This window comes from Gouania willdenowi, chromosome 6 (genome assembly GCF_900634775.1).
Source record: "Gouania willdenowi chromosome 6, fGouWil2.1, whole genome shotgun sequence".
NCBI lineage: Eukaryota > Metazoa > Chordata > Actinopteri > Blenniiformes > Gobiesocidae > Gouania > Gouania willdenowi.
In genome coordinates this window covers 1,643,722-1,659,785 of record NC_041049.1, presented here as the reverse complement: position 1 = coordinate 1,659,785, position 16,064 = coordinate 1,643,722, and the positions used below count along the sequence as shown (strand labels likewise).

The 16,064-nt window shown below is 40.6% G+C and overlaps 3 protein-coding genes across 3 annotated transcripts in view; 1 reads left to right on the top strand and 2 right to left on the bottom strand.

Annotated features, from left to right (window-relative positions):
- The window catches only part of LOC114464737 (thyrotropin-releasing hormone-degrading ectoenzyme-like), a 111,656-nt gene that overhangs the window by 59,083 nt on the left and 36,509 nt on the right, over window positions 1-16,064 (top strand). Inside the window, exon 6 of the mRNA XM_028449238.1 lies at window positions 12,382-12,495. Coding sequence (XP_028305039.1) covers window positions 12,382-12,495 — 114 coding nt within the window. The remainder of the gene's footprint in view (window positions 1-12,381; window positions 12,496-16,064) is intronic.
- LOC114464736 (general transcriptional corepressor CYC8-like) lies at window positions 5,061-5,992 on the bottom strand. The gene is made up of 2 exons (XM_028449237.1): window positions 5,760-5,992; window positions 5,061-5,563 (listed from the first exon to the last, which is right to left on the bottom strand). Exons 1-2 carry the CDS (start codon window positions 5,989-5,991, stop codon window positions 5,214-5,216), a joined length of 582 nt encoding a protein of 193 aa, XP_028305038.1. The 5' UTR covers window position 5,992; the 3' UTR covers window positions 5,061-5,213.
- On the bottom strand, window positions 6,084-7,110 carry LOC114464735 (uncharacterized). Its single transcript, XM_028449235.1, has 2 exons — window positions 6,849-7,110; window positions 6,084-6,680 (listed from the first exon to the last, which is right to left on the bottom strand). Exons 1-2 carry the CDS (start codon window positions 7,045-7,047, stop codon window positions 6,133-6,135), a joined length of 747 nt encoding a protein of 248 aa, XP_028305036.1. The 5' UTR covers window positions 7,048-7,110; the 3' UTR covers window positions 6,084-6,132.

Genomic DNA, 16,064 nt, shown 5'->3' with positions numbered 1-16,064 from the left:
TGGGCGGGGGGACTTAGTCAAGTTTTTGTAATGGAGATATTGTATTGAAAATGTTTTAGTCGAGATGTTGAGTTTTAGTCGTTGAGATGTTTTAGTCGTGTTTTTACATTCAAGTTGTAGTCAAGCTATTGAGTTTTTGTAGTCAAGACGTTTCAGTCGAGATGTAGTATTTAGGATGTTTTAAATGACAAGTTTTGCAACAACAGTTTCAGTGAAAACGTGTCTGTTGAGATTTTTTGGGGATTTTAAACATGGTGTCATTTTTCTGTCCTTGGACCAGAAGCAGTCTGAGTGTTTTCATCTAGTTTAGATTCAGGCGTCTCTGCTCATCACATCGTGTCTTCGTCTCTCGGCTCGTTGTCATTATCACTCTCGTCTCTCTGCATCCTTTGTTTTCTACGCCCTCTCTTTCTCGCTCGCCCGTCTGACTGAGAGCTTCTGCCTTTCTGTGTTTGTCGGCTCTAAAGTTGTACTGTAGGAACACACACACACACACACTGTGAGACAATCCATTAGCAGTTCAGAACAGGCCCTGCCCTCAGACTCAGTCACCACTTAACATGAGTCACCAGTTGAACTGAGACACCCTGTCAGGCACTCACTCTGTCAACAACGTACTAAAGGTTTTCACTGAGGGGCTATTAAACTTCTTGAAATCGTAGCAAACATGATAATAGATTCAACTCCTGTTATTATTTTATATTTGTATTTCGACGATTGGCGTGTATGGAAAGCTGTTTGAGCATACATCAGTAATATCAACCAGTGCTCAATAACAAGCTCAAAGTGACACTAGTTAGCATCATATGCTAATAAGGAGGTGGGGGAAGTAAATTCAGGCTTTCCATTCGCTTTTGAAAGTATCCAAACCGATCAGGGATTTGGTTGTAATCCCTAGTACTACTAGTGAATCTATTGGCTTTACTAGTACTACTAGTGAATCTATTGGCTTTACTAGTACTACTAGTGAATCTATTGGCTTTACTAGTACTACTAGTGAATCTATTGGCTTTACTAGTACTACTAGTGAATCTATTGGCTTTACTAGTACTACTAGTGAATCTATTGGCTTTACTAGTACTACTAGTGAATCTATTGGCTTTACTAGTACTACTAGTGAATCTATTGGCTTTACTAGTACTACTAGTAGACTATACATATTATACTAGTACTACTAGTGAATCTATTGGCTTTACTAGTACTACTAGTGAATCTATTGGCTTTACTAGTACTACTAGTGAATCTATTGGCTTTACTAGTACTACTAGTGAATCTATTGGCTTTACTAGTACTACTAGTGAATATATTGGCTTTACTAGTACTACTAGTAAACTATACATATTATACTAGTACTATTAGTGAATCTATTGGCTTTACTAGTACTACTAGCAGACTATACATATTATACTAGTACTACTAGTGAATCTATTGGCTTTACTAGTACTACTAGTGAATCTATTGGCTTTACTAGTACTACTAGTGAATCTATTGGCTTTACTAGTACTACTAGTGAATCTATTGGCTTTACTAGTACTACTAGTAGACTATACATATTATACTAGTACTACTAGTGAATCTATTGGCTTTACTAGTACTACTAGTGAATCTATTGGCTTTACTAGTACTACTAGTGAATCTATTGGCTTTACTAGTACTACTAGTGAATCTATTGGCTTTACTAGTACTACTAGTGAATCTATTGGCTTTACTAGTACTACTAGTAGACTATACATATTATACTAGTACTACTAGTGAATCTATTGGCTTTACTAGTACTACTAGTGAATCTATTGGCTTTACTAGTACTACTAGTAGACTATACACATTATACTAGTACTACTAGTGAATCTATTGGCTATACTAGTACTACTAGTGAATCTATTGGCTTTACTAGTACTACTAGTAGACTATACTCATTATACTAGTACTACTAGTAGACTATACACATTATACTAGTACTACTAGTAGACTATAAACATTCTACGAGTACTACTAGTAATACCTACAGATTAACTAGTAGTACTAGTAGGATGTTTAGTACTAGTACTACTAGTAATACCTACAGATTAACTAGTAGTACTAGTAGGATGTTTTAGTACTAGTACTACTAGTAATACCTACAGATTAACTAGTAGTACTAGTAGGATGTTTTAGTACTAGTACTACTAGTAATACCTACAGATTAACAAGTAGTACTAGTAGGATGTTTTAGTACTAGTACTACTAGTAATACCTACAGATTAACTAGTAGAACTAGTAGGATGTTTTAGTACTAGTAGTACTAGTAATACCTACAGATTAACTAGTAGTACTAGTAGGATGTTTTAGTACTAGTAGTACTAGTAATACCTACAGATTAACTAGTAGTACTAGTAGGATGTTTTAGTACTAGTACTACTAGTAATACCTACAGATTAACTAGTAGTACTAGTAGGATGTTTTAGTACTAGTACTACTAGTAATACCTACAGATTAACTAGTAGTACTAGTAGGATGTTTTAGTACTAGTAGTACTAGTAATACCTACAGATTAACTAGTAGTACTAGTAGTACTAGTAATACCTACAGATTAACTAGTAGTACTAGTAGGATGTTTTAGTACTAGTACTACTAGTAATACCTACAGATTAACTAGTAGTACTAGTAGGATGTTTTAGTACTAGTAGTACTAGTAATACCTACAGATTAACTCGTAGTACTAGTAGGATGTTTTAGTACTAGTAGTACTAGTAATACCTACAGATTAACTCGTAGTACTAGTAGGATGTTTTAGTACTAGTAGTACTAGTAATGCCTACAGATTAACTAGTAGTACTAGTAGGATGTTTTAGTACTAGTACTACTAGTAATACCTACAGATTAACTAGTAGTACTAGTAGGATGTTTTAGTACTAGTAGTACTAGTAATACCTACAGATTAACTCGTAGTACTAGTAGGATGTTTTAGTACTAGTACTACTAGTAATGCCTACAGATTAACTAGTAGTACTAGTAGGATGTTTTAGTACTAGTAGTACTAGTAATACCTACAGATTAACTCGTAGTACTAGTAGGATGTTTTAGTACTAGTACTACTAGTAATACCTACAGATTAACTCGTAGTACTAGTAGGATGTTTTAGTAGTGCTGTCAAGAGGTAAAAACATTTGTGTGGTTAATTAATCATACTCTGTAATTAATTAATCTAATTAATCTCTTTTTTAAACGCACCTAAAAATTGCTGAGAAACCCTCACCTTGAGGTGTTTTTTTTTCATCTAAATTACATTATTGTGGCAGATAAAACATTGACATATAGAAAAGTGTCTCTATAAAGTAATTTATTGTTTGTTTTTAACTAGAACAGATGCAGACGTAACATTTACATTCCTCTGTATGTGAGATTAGTCGCTATGGTGACGTATCATATCGATGTGTACTTTAGTCAATCTCCAAATCATAGAAAATACAAATGAAATAGATATAGTTTTATTGTCATTAATACATATACACCATAGAACAAAATGTTCCACACAGAGCTTGATTATTAGGCTTTAAAATAGGCCGTGGCTATTGATACGGAAACGCCCCTCATTGACCAGATTAGATGATCTGATAGGTTCACCACGTCATTTTTATTTTAGCTCATATTTATTTGTATCTGCACCGCTAACCCTTTTATTTTAGCCCTTAAATTTATTAATCTAAAAATAAGGCCTTATTTATCTTAAATCAATGTTTGAAAAGTCTTATATTTTAACACATAAGTATAATTTTATGATTGTAATTAGTCTCACGTTTCAAAATAAATGGTAACATTAATTAAAAAAATAATTATTATAATTTACCGTAGCACAATTATGCGCAATCACGACAGCGGAACCAACTACAAAACAGTGATGATGTTGCAGAGGGACTCTTAGGGCTTCTAGCAACTTTTAACAACATGGAGAAATGTAAAAAAAAAGATTTTTCTTCATGGTTTTTATTTTTTCTATTTTTGTTGGTTCATAAAGTTCTGGCTTTTTTTTTTTTGTATTTTACAGTCATTTTGTGTATTGTTGTGTGTTTAGTGTTTACTTTGGGGGCCGCCAGTTGCACGTCTGCACTAGACCCTAACCCTATGTAGTTCCCCCTATTGTGTTAACTGTGAAGTCTGAAATATATTAAACTGAAGCGGTGGGAACCCTGCTGATTGGTTGGAATACTCTCCAAAGCCAATGGTTACCCTGAATTTACTTTCCCCGCCCCCTTATTAGCATTTGATGCTATCTCGTGACGCTTTTTGCTTCACAAGTAAAGTCTACTCGTGCACTAGTAAACCAAAATAAAGTACATGTACAGCTCAATAATAGTTGATATCACGTTTATGATCAAAGGGTTTTCCATACGTGAGAGATAAATTTGACATTCGTCCGTCGGCTTCACTTGCTAGACATTCAATCTCCTGTTTTCCAGTTAAAAATAGTGTTTAAATGTGTGACATTGTCTTAAAACATGTGTCAAACTCATGGCCTGTGGGCCAAATCCGGCCCTTTGGAGCATCCAATTTGGCCTGAAAGAGAAAGTTAAATTAGAGAGAAAACATGAATCATTGTGTAAATGAAACTCAACAATATGTGCAGGTGCTCACATTTTACTGGTGCTTATTACGTATGATTACAGTCAATTTTTATGGTAAACCGTTGGAAAAACTCAATTCTTACAAACTTTCCATTTTCCTCAAATTATTTCATAACATTTCCCTTAATTAAATAGAAATTGGTCACAAAATCAAAAACATTTAAAGTGAAGATGTAGGTCGTGGCCGCTTCTCAATGACAACGCCACCTAGTATTTTATGAGAGGCTAGGAACTCTTAGAATAATTTACACAAGGCAAGCAGTGTAATCAACCAAAGATACAGTTTAACAGGTATAATAATTAATTTATTGCAAAGATCTAAAATAACACCGTGGGTGGTGATGCCAGCAAAAAAAGGTTTAAAACATTAAAAGTTCATCCCAACGGGTGAGGAAGAGGGATGGTTGGCGGAGCTGGATTGTAGTCCCGTTCCTTTCTTCCTCTATGGCGGAGCCTACACTGGGACAAAAGGCCAGAGGCAGTGAGGTGTCCCCTTTCACAAAATCGTTTATAAGCCAGTGCAGTCAATCCCGCAAGAGTACTAAAACGGTACTTACACACGGGGGCAGAGATACTCTGCCCGCCTGCTGTGATCGGCGTCGTACTCTGGCTTCACCGCTTCACAGCCTCGCTGCCGCTGCTTCGGAGGCTGCGCCACTGCCGTCGCTCCGGGGGCTGTTGCTGCCGCTGCTCCGGGGGCTGTTGCTGCCGCTGCTCCGGGGGCTGTTGCTGCCGCTGCCGCTGCTGCCGCTGTTGCTGCTGCTTCGGAGGCTGCGCCGCTGCCGCTGCTTCGGGGGCTGTTGCTGCCGCCGCTGCTTCGGGGGCTGTTGCTGCCGCCGCTGTTGCTGCTGCTTCGGAGGCTGCGCTGCTGCCGTTGCTCCGGAGGCTGCTGCCGCTACTCCTGCCGTGTTCCTTCTCCTTCTCTCTCAAAACCAGCCGGTGCCTTCCCGTTACCCGCTCCTCTCCGTTTCGTAGACCGCTGTCTACCCGTTGCCTCCCCGTTACCCGCTCCTCTCCGTTCCGTAGACCGCTGTCTACCCGTTGCCTCCCCGTTACCCGCTCCTCTCCGTTCCGTAGACCGCTGTCCAGCCCCTGCCTCCCCGTTACCCGCTCCTCTCCGTTCCGTAGACCGCTGTCCAGCCCCTGCCTCCCCGTTACCCGCTCCTCTCCGTTCCGTAGACCGCTGTCCCGTCAATTGTCCGCCCCCAGCTTTTATGCTCATTGGATCAAAGCTGATTGTAAAACAGTCTGCCACAGGTGTGAGGGTCCAAGTGATTAAAACAGGAAATAACAAGCGCAGCAATGCACAACAGTAAGAACACTTCAAAATAAAAGCACACACACAAACAAGCAAATTAGTTGTGCAAAATACTGGATGCCCAATTATCATCCTGTGACATCCCCCCCTACTTTAAGGGTGGCAGTCCCTGTCACCTTAGTCCCTGGACTAGAACAAGCTGGTGGCTGCTTAATGTTCGACCTAGTTGAGCGTCGTGGGCTCGGTGGCAGTCCCGGCGGGTTTACAGGAGGATCAAACAAAAACCAGTAATATGGGCCTTGGCCTTGTGGGTAACGTAGTTATTTCTCCTATAATCGATACAAAACCTCCAGGTACCATTTTTTTTCTGACTAGGACTATCGGCACGGCCCAGGGACTACAGCTCTCACGTATCCCACCTTTCTCCAGCATATCTGTAAGCAAGGTCTTGATCTCTTTGTACATTACAGGTGGTAAAGGTCGGTACCTTTCTTTGATGGGAGGGGCATCGCCCGTGTGAATACAATGTTGAACCAAGTCCGTCCTCCCGAAATCCTCATCATCTACCGCAAACACCTTCTCCCACTTCTGAAGCAGGGTCTTGAGCTCCAGCTGTTGTTGATCGGTCAAATGCCGACAGTCAATGAGCTTGCTCACCCCCTCCTCCGTGTGTTCCTCTTTGCTGGAGCCCAGGGTATCCACTACACCAACCTCCACGACACCATCCGGGCCCATGGTCAGGCTCAGGTCACGGGTTCCCTGGACATCCGCCTCCTCCACTTGGTATAACCGGCCCAGCTTCTGATAGCGTCCTATAGAAACTGGGTACGAATGGGGGTTACAGATACGAACAGGGACCCTCCCTCCGCGCACAACAGATAGGGTTCTGGCTATTCCCCATGCGTCCGCTTCAGGCATAGCCTCAAGAACTGCAGAATAGTCAGACCCCCAAGGTCCCATGGATGCGCGGCCCCACATAATCATCTCACTTTTGGGTGGTACCTGAACCGACCGATGGTCTGCGGGTCGAACGTAGCCCAAAAACCCGTCTCCCGGTGGTGTTGCGATGGTCCTCCGGCACACAGCAAAAGGTTCCCGCCACGCCTGCTGGGATTTCCATTTCTGGGGGGAGAGAGCTGGCTTCTCATGTTTAAAAACAGCATCCCAACACGCACCGATCACATTCATTCCAAAGAGCAGTGGGTGCGTAGAGCAATTGTCTTTCACAATAACGACACCTTTCTCCGGGATTTTTACACCTTCAACCTCAAAATCCATTATTGCATAACCAGAGTATGGTATGCCAAGGCCATTTGCAGCTTTAAGAGTTAACACCAGTGGGGATGTACCTTTTTCAACTTGAGAGAAATATTATTCCATGACTTTTTGTTGAATTAGTGTAACTTGTGAGCCTCTCTCTAGCATCTAGCACATTAATCTGCAACTTGGCCTCTCCAGCCAAAGCACCCGATAACAGTTCAGTTTTCTAAGTTCAGTCAGGTCCTGTACATTTAAAATGCTAGACATTTGTTCTTTCCAGTCCCCATACTTAATGTCACTGTTTGGCCCATGAAACTTTGGCAACCAAGGTGCACCGGGATATATTGGCATCATCATCATTTTACACAAGTATAGCAACTTAAAAATAGGGAAAAAAAATTAAAAAATCTATGGTTGTTACACTGCTCGTGCTTGTGTCCTGTCGACAACAGCCAAAATGTAAGTCGTGGCCGCTTCTCAATGACAACGCCACCTAGTATTTTATGAGAGGCTAGGAACTCTTAGAATAATTTACACAAGGCAAGCAGTGTAATCAACCAAAGATACAGTTTAACAGGTATAATAATTAATTTATTGCAAAGATCTAAAATAACACCGTGGGTGGTGATGCCAGCAAAAAAAGGTTTAAAACATTAAAAGTTCATCCCAACGGGTGAGGAAGAGGGATGGTTGGCGGAGCTGGATTGTAGTCCCGTTCCTCTTCTTCCTCTATGGCGGAGCCTACACTGGGACAAAAGGCCAGAGGCAGTGAGGTGTCCCCTTTCACAAAATCGTTTATAAGCCAGTGCAGTCAATCCCGCAAGAGTACTAAAACGGTACTTACACACGGGGGCAGAGATACTCTGCCCGCCTGCTGTGATCGGCGTCGTACTCTGGCTTCACCGCTTCACAGCCTCGCTGCCGCTGCTTCGGAGGCTGCGCCACTGCCGTCGCTCCGGGGGCTGTTGCTGCCGCTGCTCCGGGGGCTGTTGCTGCCGCTGCTCCGGGGGCTGTTGCTGCCGCTGCCGCTGTTGCTGCTGCTTCGGAGGCTGCGCCGCTGCCGCTGCTTCGGGGGCTGTTGCTGCCGCCGCTGCTTCGGGGGCTGTTGCTGCCGCCGCTGTTGCTGCTGCTTCGGAGGCTGCGCTGCTGCCGTTGCTCCGGAGGCTGCTGCCGCTACTCCTGCCGTGTTCCTTCTCCTTCTCTCTCAAAACCAGCCGGTGCCTTCCCGTTACCCGCTCCTCTCCGTTTCGTAGACCGCTGTCTACCCGTTGCCTCCCCGTTACCCGCTCCTCTCCGTTCCGTAGACCGCTGTCTACCCGTTGCCTCCCCGTTACCCGCTCCTCTCCGTTCCGTAGACCGCTGTCCAGCCCCTGCCTCCCCGTTACCCGCTCCTCTCCGTTCCGTAGACCGCTGTCCAGCCCCTGCCTCCCCGTTACCCGCTCCTCTCCGTTCCGTAGACCGCTGTCCCGTCAATTGTCCGCCCCCAGCTTTTATGCTCATTGGATCAAAGCTGATTGTAAAACAGTCTGCCACAGGTGTGAGGGTCCAAGTGATTAAAACAGGAAATAACAAGCGCAGCAATGCACAACAGTAAGAACACTTCAAAATAAAAGCACACACACAAACAAGCAAATTAGTTGTGCAAAATACTGGATGCCCAATTATCATCCTGTGACAAAGACGCTGTTGGGACTGATAGCTGTCACTTATTGCTTGGATATTGTCAGTTTTTATGTAGAAGTGTAAACTAGGGCACAGTAATGTTGAAATTATTCTGTAGCCCACTTGAAGTCAACGTGCTCTGTATTTGGCCCCTAAACTAAAATGATTTTGACACCTCTGTGCTAAAACATCAATATGAGATATTTCTAAATATGTGACATTCAGAACGTGAATTCCCAGTTTTTGGTCCGATTGCGTGAAAGTCGTGATAAAAACATAGAAAGTGTTTCGTTGGTTGTCGTTGGTCCCTTTCCTCCAGCGTGCTGTAGAGACGGACGGTCACGGTCCGTCACCGACCCTCTCAGCATCAGACGTTTCCTCAGACGCGTCTCATCCCGACGACTCGCTGCCTTTTCATTTCCTCGTGGTCGCTTCCCTGCGCTGTGTGTGCGTTAGCATCAGCGCTGCAGGCGACGGCTGGTGCTCGGCTCAAAGAACCAAGAGGACGGGATGAATAACAATGTGGCGCTCCGGCACGCCGTGGCCCGAGGCGCGGGAAGTCATAAATATTATGAGAGGAATCAGAAGAAATGTGATAATAAGCATCTTTGTTTGCTTTTTGATTCCCTTTCACGTTCCACTCACCGTCTTCTCCAGCGTCGGCTTTTATCTGAGACGACGAGAGGAAACAGAAACCACATTTTGTTTGTGGCTTTGTGCTTTCATCCTGAAGCCAGTCATCTGCCTAACACACACACACACACACACACACACACACACACACACACACACACACACACGTTTGAAGCTGCAGTAATCAGCCCGTTCTGTTGTAAGGAGTTTAACTGGAAAACAGAAGCAGACTTTTACCCCAAATCCTGTTTACAGTGAGAGATTTAGTGTGTGTGTGTGTGTGTGTGTGTGTGTGTGTGTGTGTGTGTGTGTGTGTGTGTGTGTGTGTGTGTGTGTGTGCGTGTGTGTGTGTGTGTGTGCGTGTGTGCGTGCGTGTGTGTGTGTGTGCGTGTGTGTGTGTGTGTGTGTGTGTGTGTCACACTTAATCAAAGCAGAGTTAAACTCATTTCTTTTTAATCTCAAATACAAAGTGAACAGTCGGTCTGCGATGTTTTTGTAAAATATGCTAATATGCTAACGCTCACATGCGTAACATTAAAAGCTGTGGCAGTAATTTTCGAACTTCAGAGGAAAATTATGTTACAGTGTCCATGGTTTCTTTGGGTTTTTCCTGCTTTTGAAACATAGCCCCGCCCCTTTATTATTTGATCCCGCTCAGCCGGTGCCGCGACATGCTAAGGTAATGCAAACGTGTGGGAAACAACACAATAACACAAAATAACACACATCATGTGACACATAAAAACATGCAACACAGTATATGAGATATCCCCTAAAAACCACAAAACGACAACATAAAAACAGATAAAACTGTGTATCGGTGCATTATTAGTGTTTTTAACGACCTCTGCAGGACAAACATGTAATTACAACCAAGTGAAATGAATCCTGATGGAGTATTTTTGTGTTTGTTGTGTTGATTTAGAAATGAGCCACTATATTCTGAGCTCACAGATCTGATTAAAGTGTTATTAATAGTGTTTAGCTCCTGCATGGGGCGCCGCCCCCTCAACCCTCTTCACCTTCTGGGGCCAAAGTTGCTTTAAAATAATAGCTTTTCACTATAAAACTTTTAATTTGAGATTATTGTTGACTCCACAGAAAGTTTGAATGGTGATTTTGAAGCTGTGAATAATTCACACGTTCACCTCGCTGCAATTCACTGTTTTATTGATGACAAACGATGATTTATGGATGATGTTTGTGTGTTTATGAGTTTATGAGTCCAGGAGACCTGGACACTCATGATTTATCACAATGTTCTCACATCCGCTCTGAAACAAGCAAAGGAGAGCCCCCCATTACAGAGGATAGCTCCCCGTCACAAAAGAGAGCCTCCCATTACAGCCCCCCACACCCCACCACCACCTTGTCACAGAGGACCCCCCCCATGACAAAGGAGAGCCTCCTGACACAAAAAGAGCTCTCCATTACAGAGGGAAGAACCCCCATTATTATTAAAAGAGCATTGCTCTGAATAGGTGAACATCACCACCTACTGTACGGGATCGGTCGACTCTTTGTTTCATTAGCTTTTGGTTTCTTTCATTTGTTGTAATTACTTTTGTCATTGTGTTTCATGATGAACGTGTTCTTGATTTGTTTTAATTTGACACTTTGAAGCCACGTGTCAGACGAAAGTCAGCAAGAGACTTAAAAATATCGCCGTGAATAATGAACGTTTGTGCAGCAGAAACATCTTCAAAGTGTTTCAAACATCAGTCAGAGGAACATAGTGAGGGGTCGGAGGTCACAAATAACCATCAAAGACTTTCCCAGTCAACGGATCGACTAAAATAAGAGCCAATCAAATGCTTTGGTACGTTTGGAGTGTAGATCTGTGCAGCGTAGACACTGAACGTTGGGAACATGTGCTATCTCTCACTTCCTGTCCTGTTTTTCTATGTTCGACCAGTTTCTCCGTGACATCCAAAGTGACACCGACACTATTTCTGTGTAATCCAAGAACTCTGAGCCATGAGCTCATCCTGCAGCGCCGCAGGCAGTGTGTGTGTGTGTGTGTGTGTGTGTGTGTGTGTGTGTGTGTGTGTGTGTGTTCGAGCTTTTCCCACTGCTACTTGAAAACCTCTGTGATGCTGAATCAGAATCTTATTTTTTTGTTTCCTTGTTGTTTTGAGCTCAAACTTTCCTTCTCTCATCTTTTCTCCGTCTGAGGCACAAACATTGACAACATATTTCCTTAATGCTGTTTCAGAGTTTCCATTTGGTTTCCATTTCCTGTTTACTTTAGCCTTGACTGGTGATTAAACTTCCTGGAATCGTACCAAATAGCTTCATTTCATATTAATATGCTTCAAATAATTTACGAGAAGGTTACGCTGAAGTCACGCCACATTACGTGCTAAGAAATTTGCTTTACTTGTAAATATTCAGCCACAGTTTGACTGGGAAAACATCCTGGAAATGAGTGAAATGTTCCCAAAACATGGAAGTGAGGCTTTAGAGATGAAATGAAATAAAACAAGATTATGAGCAAAATTTGACATTTTGGTGTTTGTGCGTTTGCTATAAACTATAAACACATTCAGTAATAAAGTTTAAATGTGTGTTTTCCCTGATCACGGAGAATCTGAGCTTCTGTATTTTTCAGAGAAGAAACAAATCTTTCAAAAAGTGAACTTTTCAGAATCTCAAACCAGATGAAAGTAAATAATGTCAGTTGGTTACGCTGTGACTGGTGTGTGTGTGTGTGTGTGTGTGTGTGTGTGTGTGTGTGTGTGTGTGTGTGTGTGTGTGTGTGTGTGTGTGTGTGCGTGTGTGTGTGTGTGTGTGTGCGTGTGTGTGTGTGTGTGTGTGTGTGTGTGTGTGTGTGTGTGTGTGTGGCATGATCTACAGCTCACAACACGTATTTAGCTCATTTAGCTCTTCTGATGGACATCAGTTTAGATCCTATGACCTCCTCTGTGTGTCTCCAGTGGTTCCTTGACCTCCTTTGTGTGTCTCCAGTGGTTCGGGGACCTGGTGACCCCCATGTGGTGGGAGGACGTTTGGCTCAAAGAAGGATTCGCTCATTTCTTCGAGTACGTGGGGACGGACTTTCTCTTCCCAAAGTGGAACATGGTGAGTGTTTCTTCTTCTTCTTCTTCTTCTTCTTCTTCTTCTTCTTCTTCTTCTTCTTCTTCTTCTTCTTCTTCTTCTTCTTCTTCTTCTTCTTCTTCTTCTTCTTCTTCTTCTTCTTCTTCTTCTTCTTCTTCTTCTTCTTCTTCTTCACTTTGCACATTCTTTTTAAGACATATGCAACTGGTGGCGTAGGGACCACATGTGACCATTGGGCAAATTTTCAGTGGGCCCCAATGTAAACACACAAAATACATGATACACAGAACAACAACAACAGAAATAAACAAAATGATAGAAAAATACACAATATGACAACAAAAATGCATAAAATGACTCATAACACACAAAGCAACAACCAAAATACTAACATTGACAGAGAACAATACAAAATTACAACAATTATACTCAAAATGACTTTAAAAACACACAGAAGGACAAAAGAATTACACAAAATGAGAAAAAAAATACACAATACAAAATCAAACACACAAAACAACAACAAAAAGAAACAAAATAATAGAAGAAATAACCAAATATTTACAGTGAGAGAGCAAACATTCAGAAAAAACTCACAACACGACAACAGAAATTAACAAAATTATAGAAAAATATACAATATGACAACAAAAATACACAATATGACTCATAACACACATGGCAACAAACAAAAAATACTCAAATTGACAGAAAAATATGCAAAATGACAACAACTATACTCAAAATGACTCACAAAATAAGAGATAATATACAATACGACATCAAACAACAACAGAAATAAACGTTTAAACATAAAAATACACAATATGACAACACACAAAATAAGAGAAAAATCTATCAAATGAGAACAAAAACAAACTGTGTTATTGTTAGTATTCTAAATTCTGCGTGACTCAGATCAGATAATCACATTTCTGAAGCCTGTTTTCTAATTCACTTAGAACCAGTGAGAAATGGAGACTGAGTCTTTATCGCGCTCCCTTTCCTCTCCGTGTTATTCTAATAAGACGCCGTGTGAGGAATAAATGACGGATGTGGAGCGTCTCGTCTTTGGAGAAACACTTTCTTTCCATTAAAGCGACACGACCGTGCAGAGGAGCGTGTGCTGAGCTGATACAGGAAGCAGCCGCTCTTTCCTGCTACAACAGGAAGTATATCAAGATTAAAAAAAACCATGACAACACACAAATGTATAAAAAAACGATTATTACAAATTATACATAATTATAACAAATAAATAATTAACAATGAAAGACTCTATATACATAGATATATGTGTCATGAAAAAACCAGGAACAAGTTGACACGAGAGAAACGCAGAAAACAGACAATAGGCTTAATTTTCTGAGAAAATAGTGATTTTTAGTTTTTAAAAATATACTAGTTGAAGTTATAAAGAACGCACTGCATGCATTAAATCAGTGGTTCTCAATAAAGGCTCCAGAGAGCAGGGACCCTCCAAAATAAAGGTCCCAGAGAGCAGGGACCCCCACTGTAGCTCAAGGTGGTTGAACACAGACATGAACATTGAAGAACAGTCATGTGGAGACAGGACCATCTATAAGGGGGATAAAGGAGAGATTTTTGTTGTCCATCCATAAAGTTATTAAGTGTGTGTAAAGGCAGTGAGAATATAGAAAATAACAGATTAATTACCTATCTTGATTCACTCGCTAATTGTGCAGAATCACTCTATATGCTGATGATGTGACACTCTTTATAGAAATAGTAAATACTATAGTAAATGTTTCAGACTGTGTGTATTGTATGTAAAGCACTTAAAGACGTGCTTGGGTAGAGAGAGTTAAACTGATTCTTGTTGTATTTGGACAGATAATAACTGTTTCTATTACACTTTTTTCAAATTTCGACAAAGTATAATTGCGATTTGAAGGTGTTTCCATTGAAAGTTGCAGGAAGACGGACGCTCCAAACCTCCTTAGAACACTCTACATTCCTTTGTTGTTTCACGTCTAATGTGACACTAATAATTGATAAGTCTAATGATAAGAAATGCCTGGGTCTCCTCCTCTGTCCACACGTACCACGCCATGTTTTCTCAGAGAGAAGTGGTCATGTTAAATTATGTAAAATGTGTTTCCATTGAGCTTTAATGATACAATTCATTATAAAAATGTCTGAAAAAACTTCCTCATGAAAGAGTAAAAACTTTTTAGCGTTATTTGAGTATTTTTTTTTAGAAATTCATGTTTCCATTATCAGTTTTAATTGTGGTATTTAGATTTTGCACATTTCCAAGGGTAATGGAAACTCAGATAATGTCAGTAAGTGGGTTATATATTAATGTTTGGTTGTGTTGGTATTGTATCATAGATGTTATCCACAGCCTCATTTTTATTTGGAGGAAATAAAAGTGGCCCATTTGCTCACACTTTTACCTGTAACTAAAGGGAAATTATTCTTTTTTTAAAGTGGATTTTTTATTTATTTTGTTAAAACTATCTTCACCTTTAATGCCTTTTTTTTTTTTACGTTTTTTCTCCACATTTCTCAAGTATTTGGGTACCTGGTGCTGAAGTGACAGAAATGTATTTACAATGTATATACACACACATTGAGTGTACATATATAAAGGAGGGTAGGTTTTTGTTATATTAAGTAGGTGTTAAGGTGGTGAGAATATAGAAAACAACAGATTAATGATATATTTTGATTCACTAGCTAAGTGTGTGGAGTGACTCTATATGCTGACGATGTGACGCTCTATGTAATGTGACAGTAAATATAGTAGGTGTTATATCTAGATATAGATATACTAGATAGTATATCTAGTACACTATGTTACTAGTATGTAAAGTACATATGGTGCTATAAAGACATGCTCGGGTGGAGGGAGCTGAACTGATAGACAACGTCAGTATATGGATTGTATATTATGTTGCTGTTCTATCATTGATCTTATCTACAGCCTCATTTTTATTTGGAGGAAATAAAAATGGTCCATTTACTCACACTTTTTCCTGTACCTGAAGGGAAATGATTATTTTTTTAAAGTGGATTTTTTTTTAAACTATCTCCACCTTTATCGCCTTTTTTCTGAAAGTTTCCCACATTTTTTTCTTCTGTGTCTCCTTAATGTATATACACACACGTAGATTGTACATATATAAATGAGGGTAGGTTTTTGTTATTAATTAAATAATTAAGTTGGTGTTAAGGCGGTGAGAATATAGAAAACAACAGATTATTATTACAGATCTATTTTGATTCACTAGCTAGTTGTGCGGAGTGACTCTATATGCTGATGATGTGACGCTCTATGTGATGTGACATTAGATATAGTATCTATTATATCTAGATAGATACAGTAGGTTCTAAGTCCAGATATAGATATAGTAGACACTATAGTAGATAGTAAACTGATGTGTGTATTTCTTATGTGTAGAGTTCCTACGTTGCTATAAAGACATGCTCAGGTGGAGGGAGTTCAACTGATACTTGTTTGTCTTTAGACAGACAACGTCAGTTTATGGATTGTATATTATGTTGCTATTCTATCATAAATGTTATTTACAGCCTCATTTTTATTTGTAGGAAATAAAAGTGGTTTG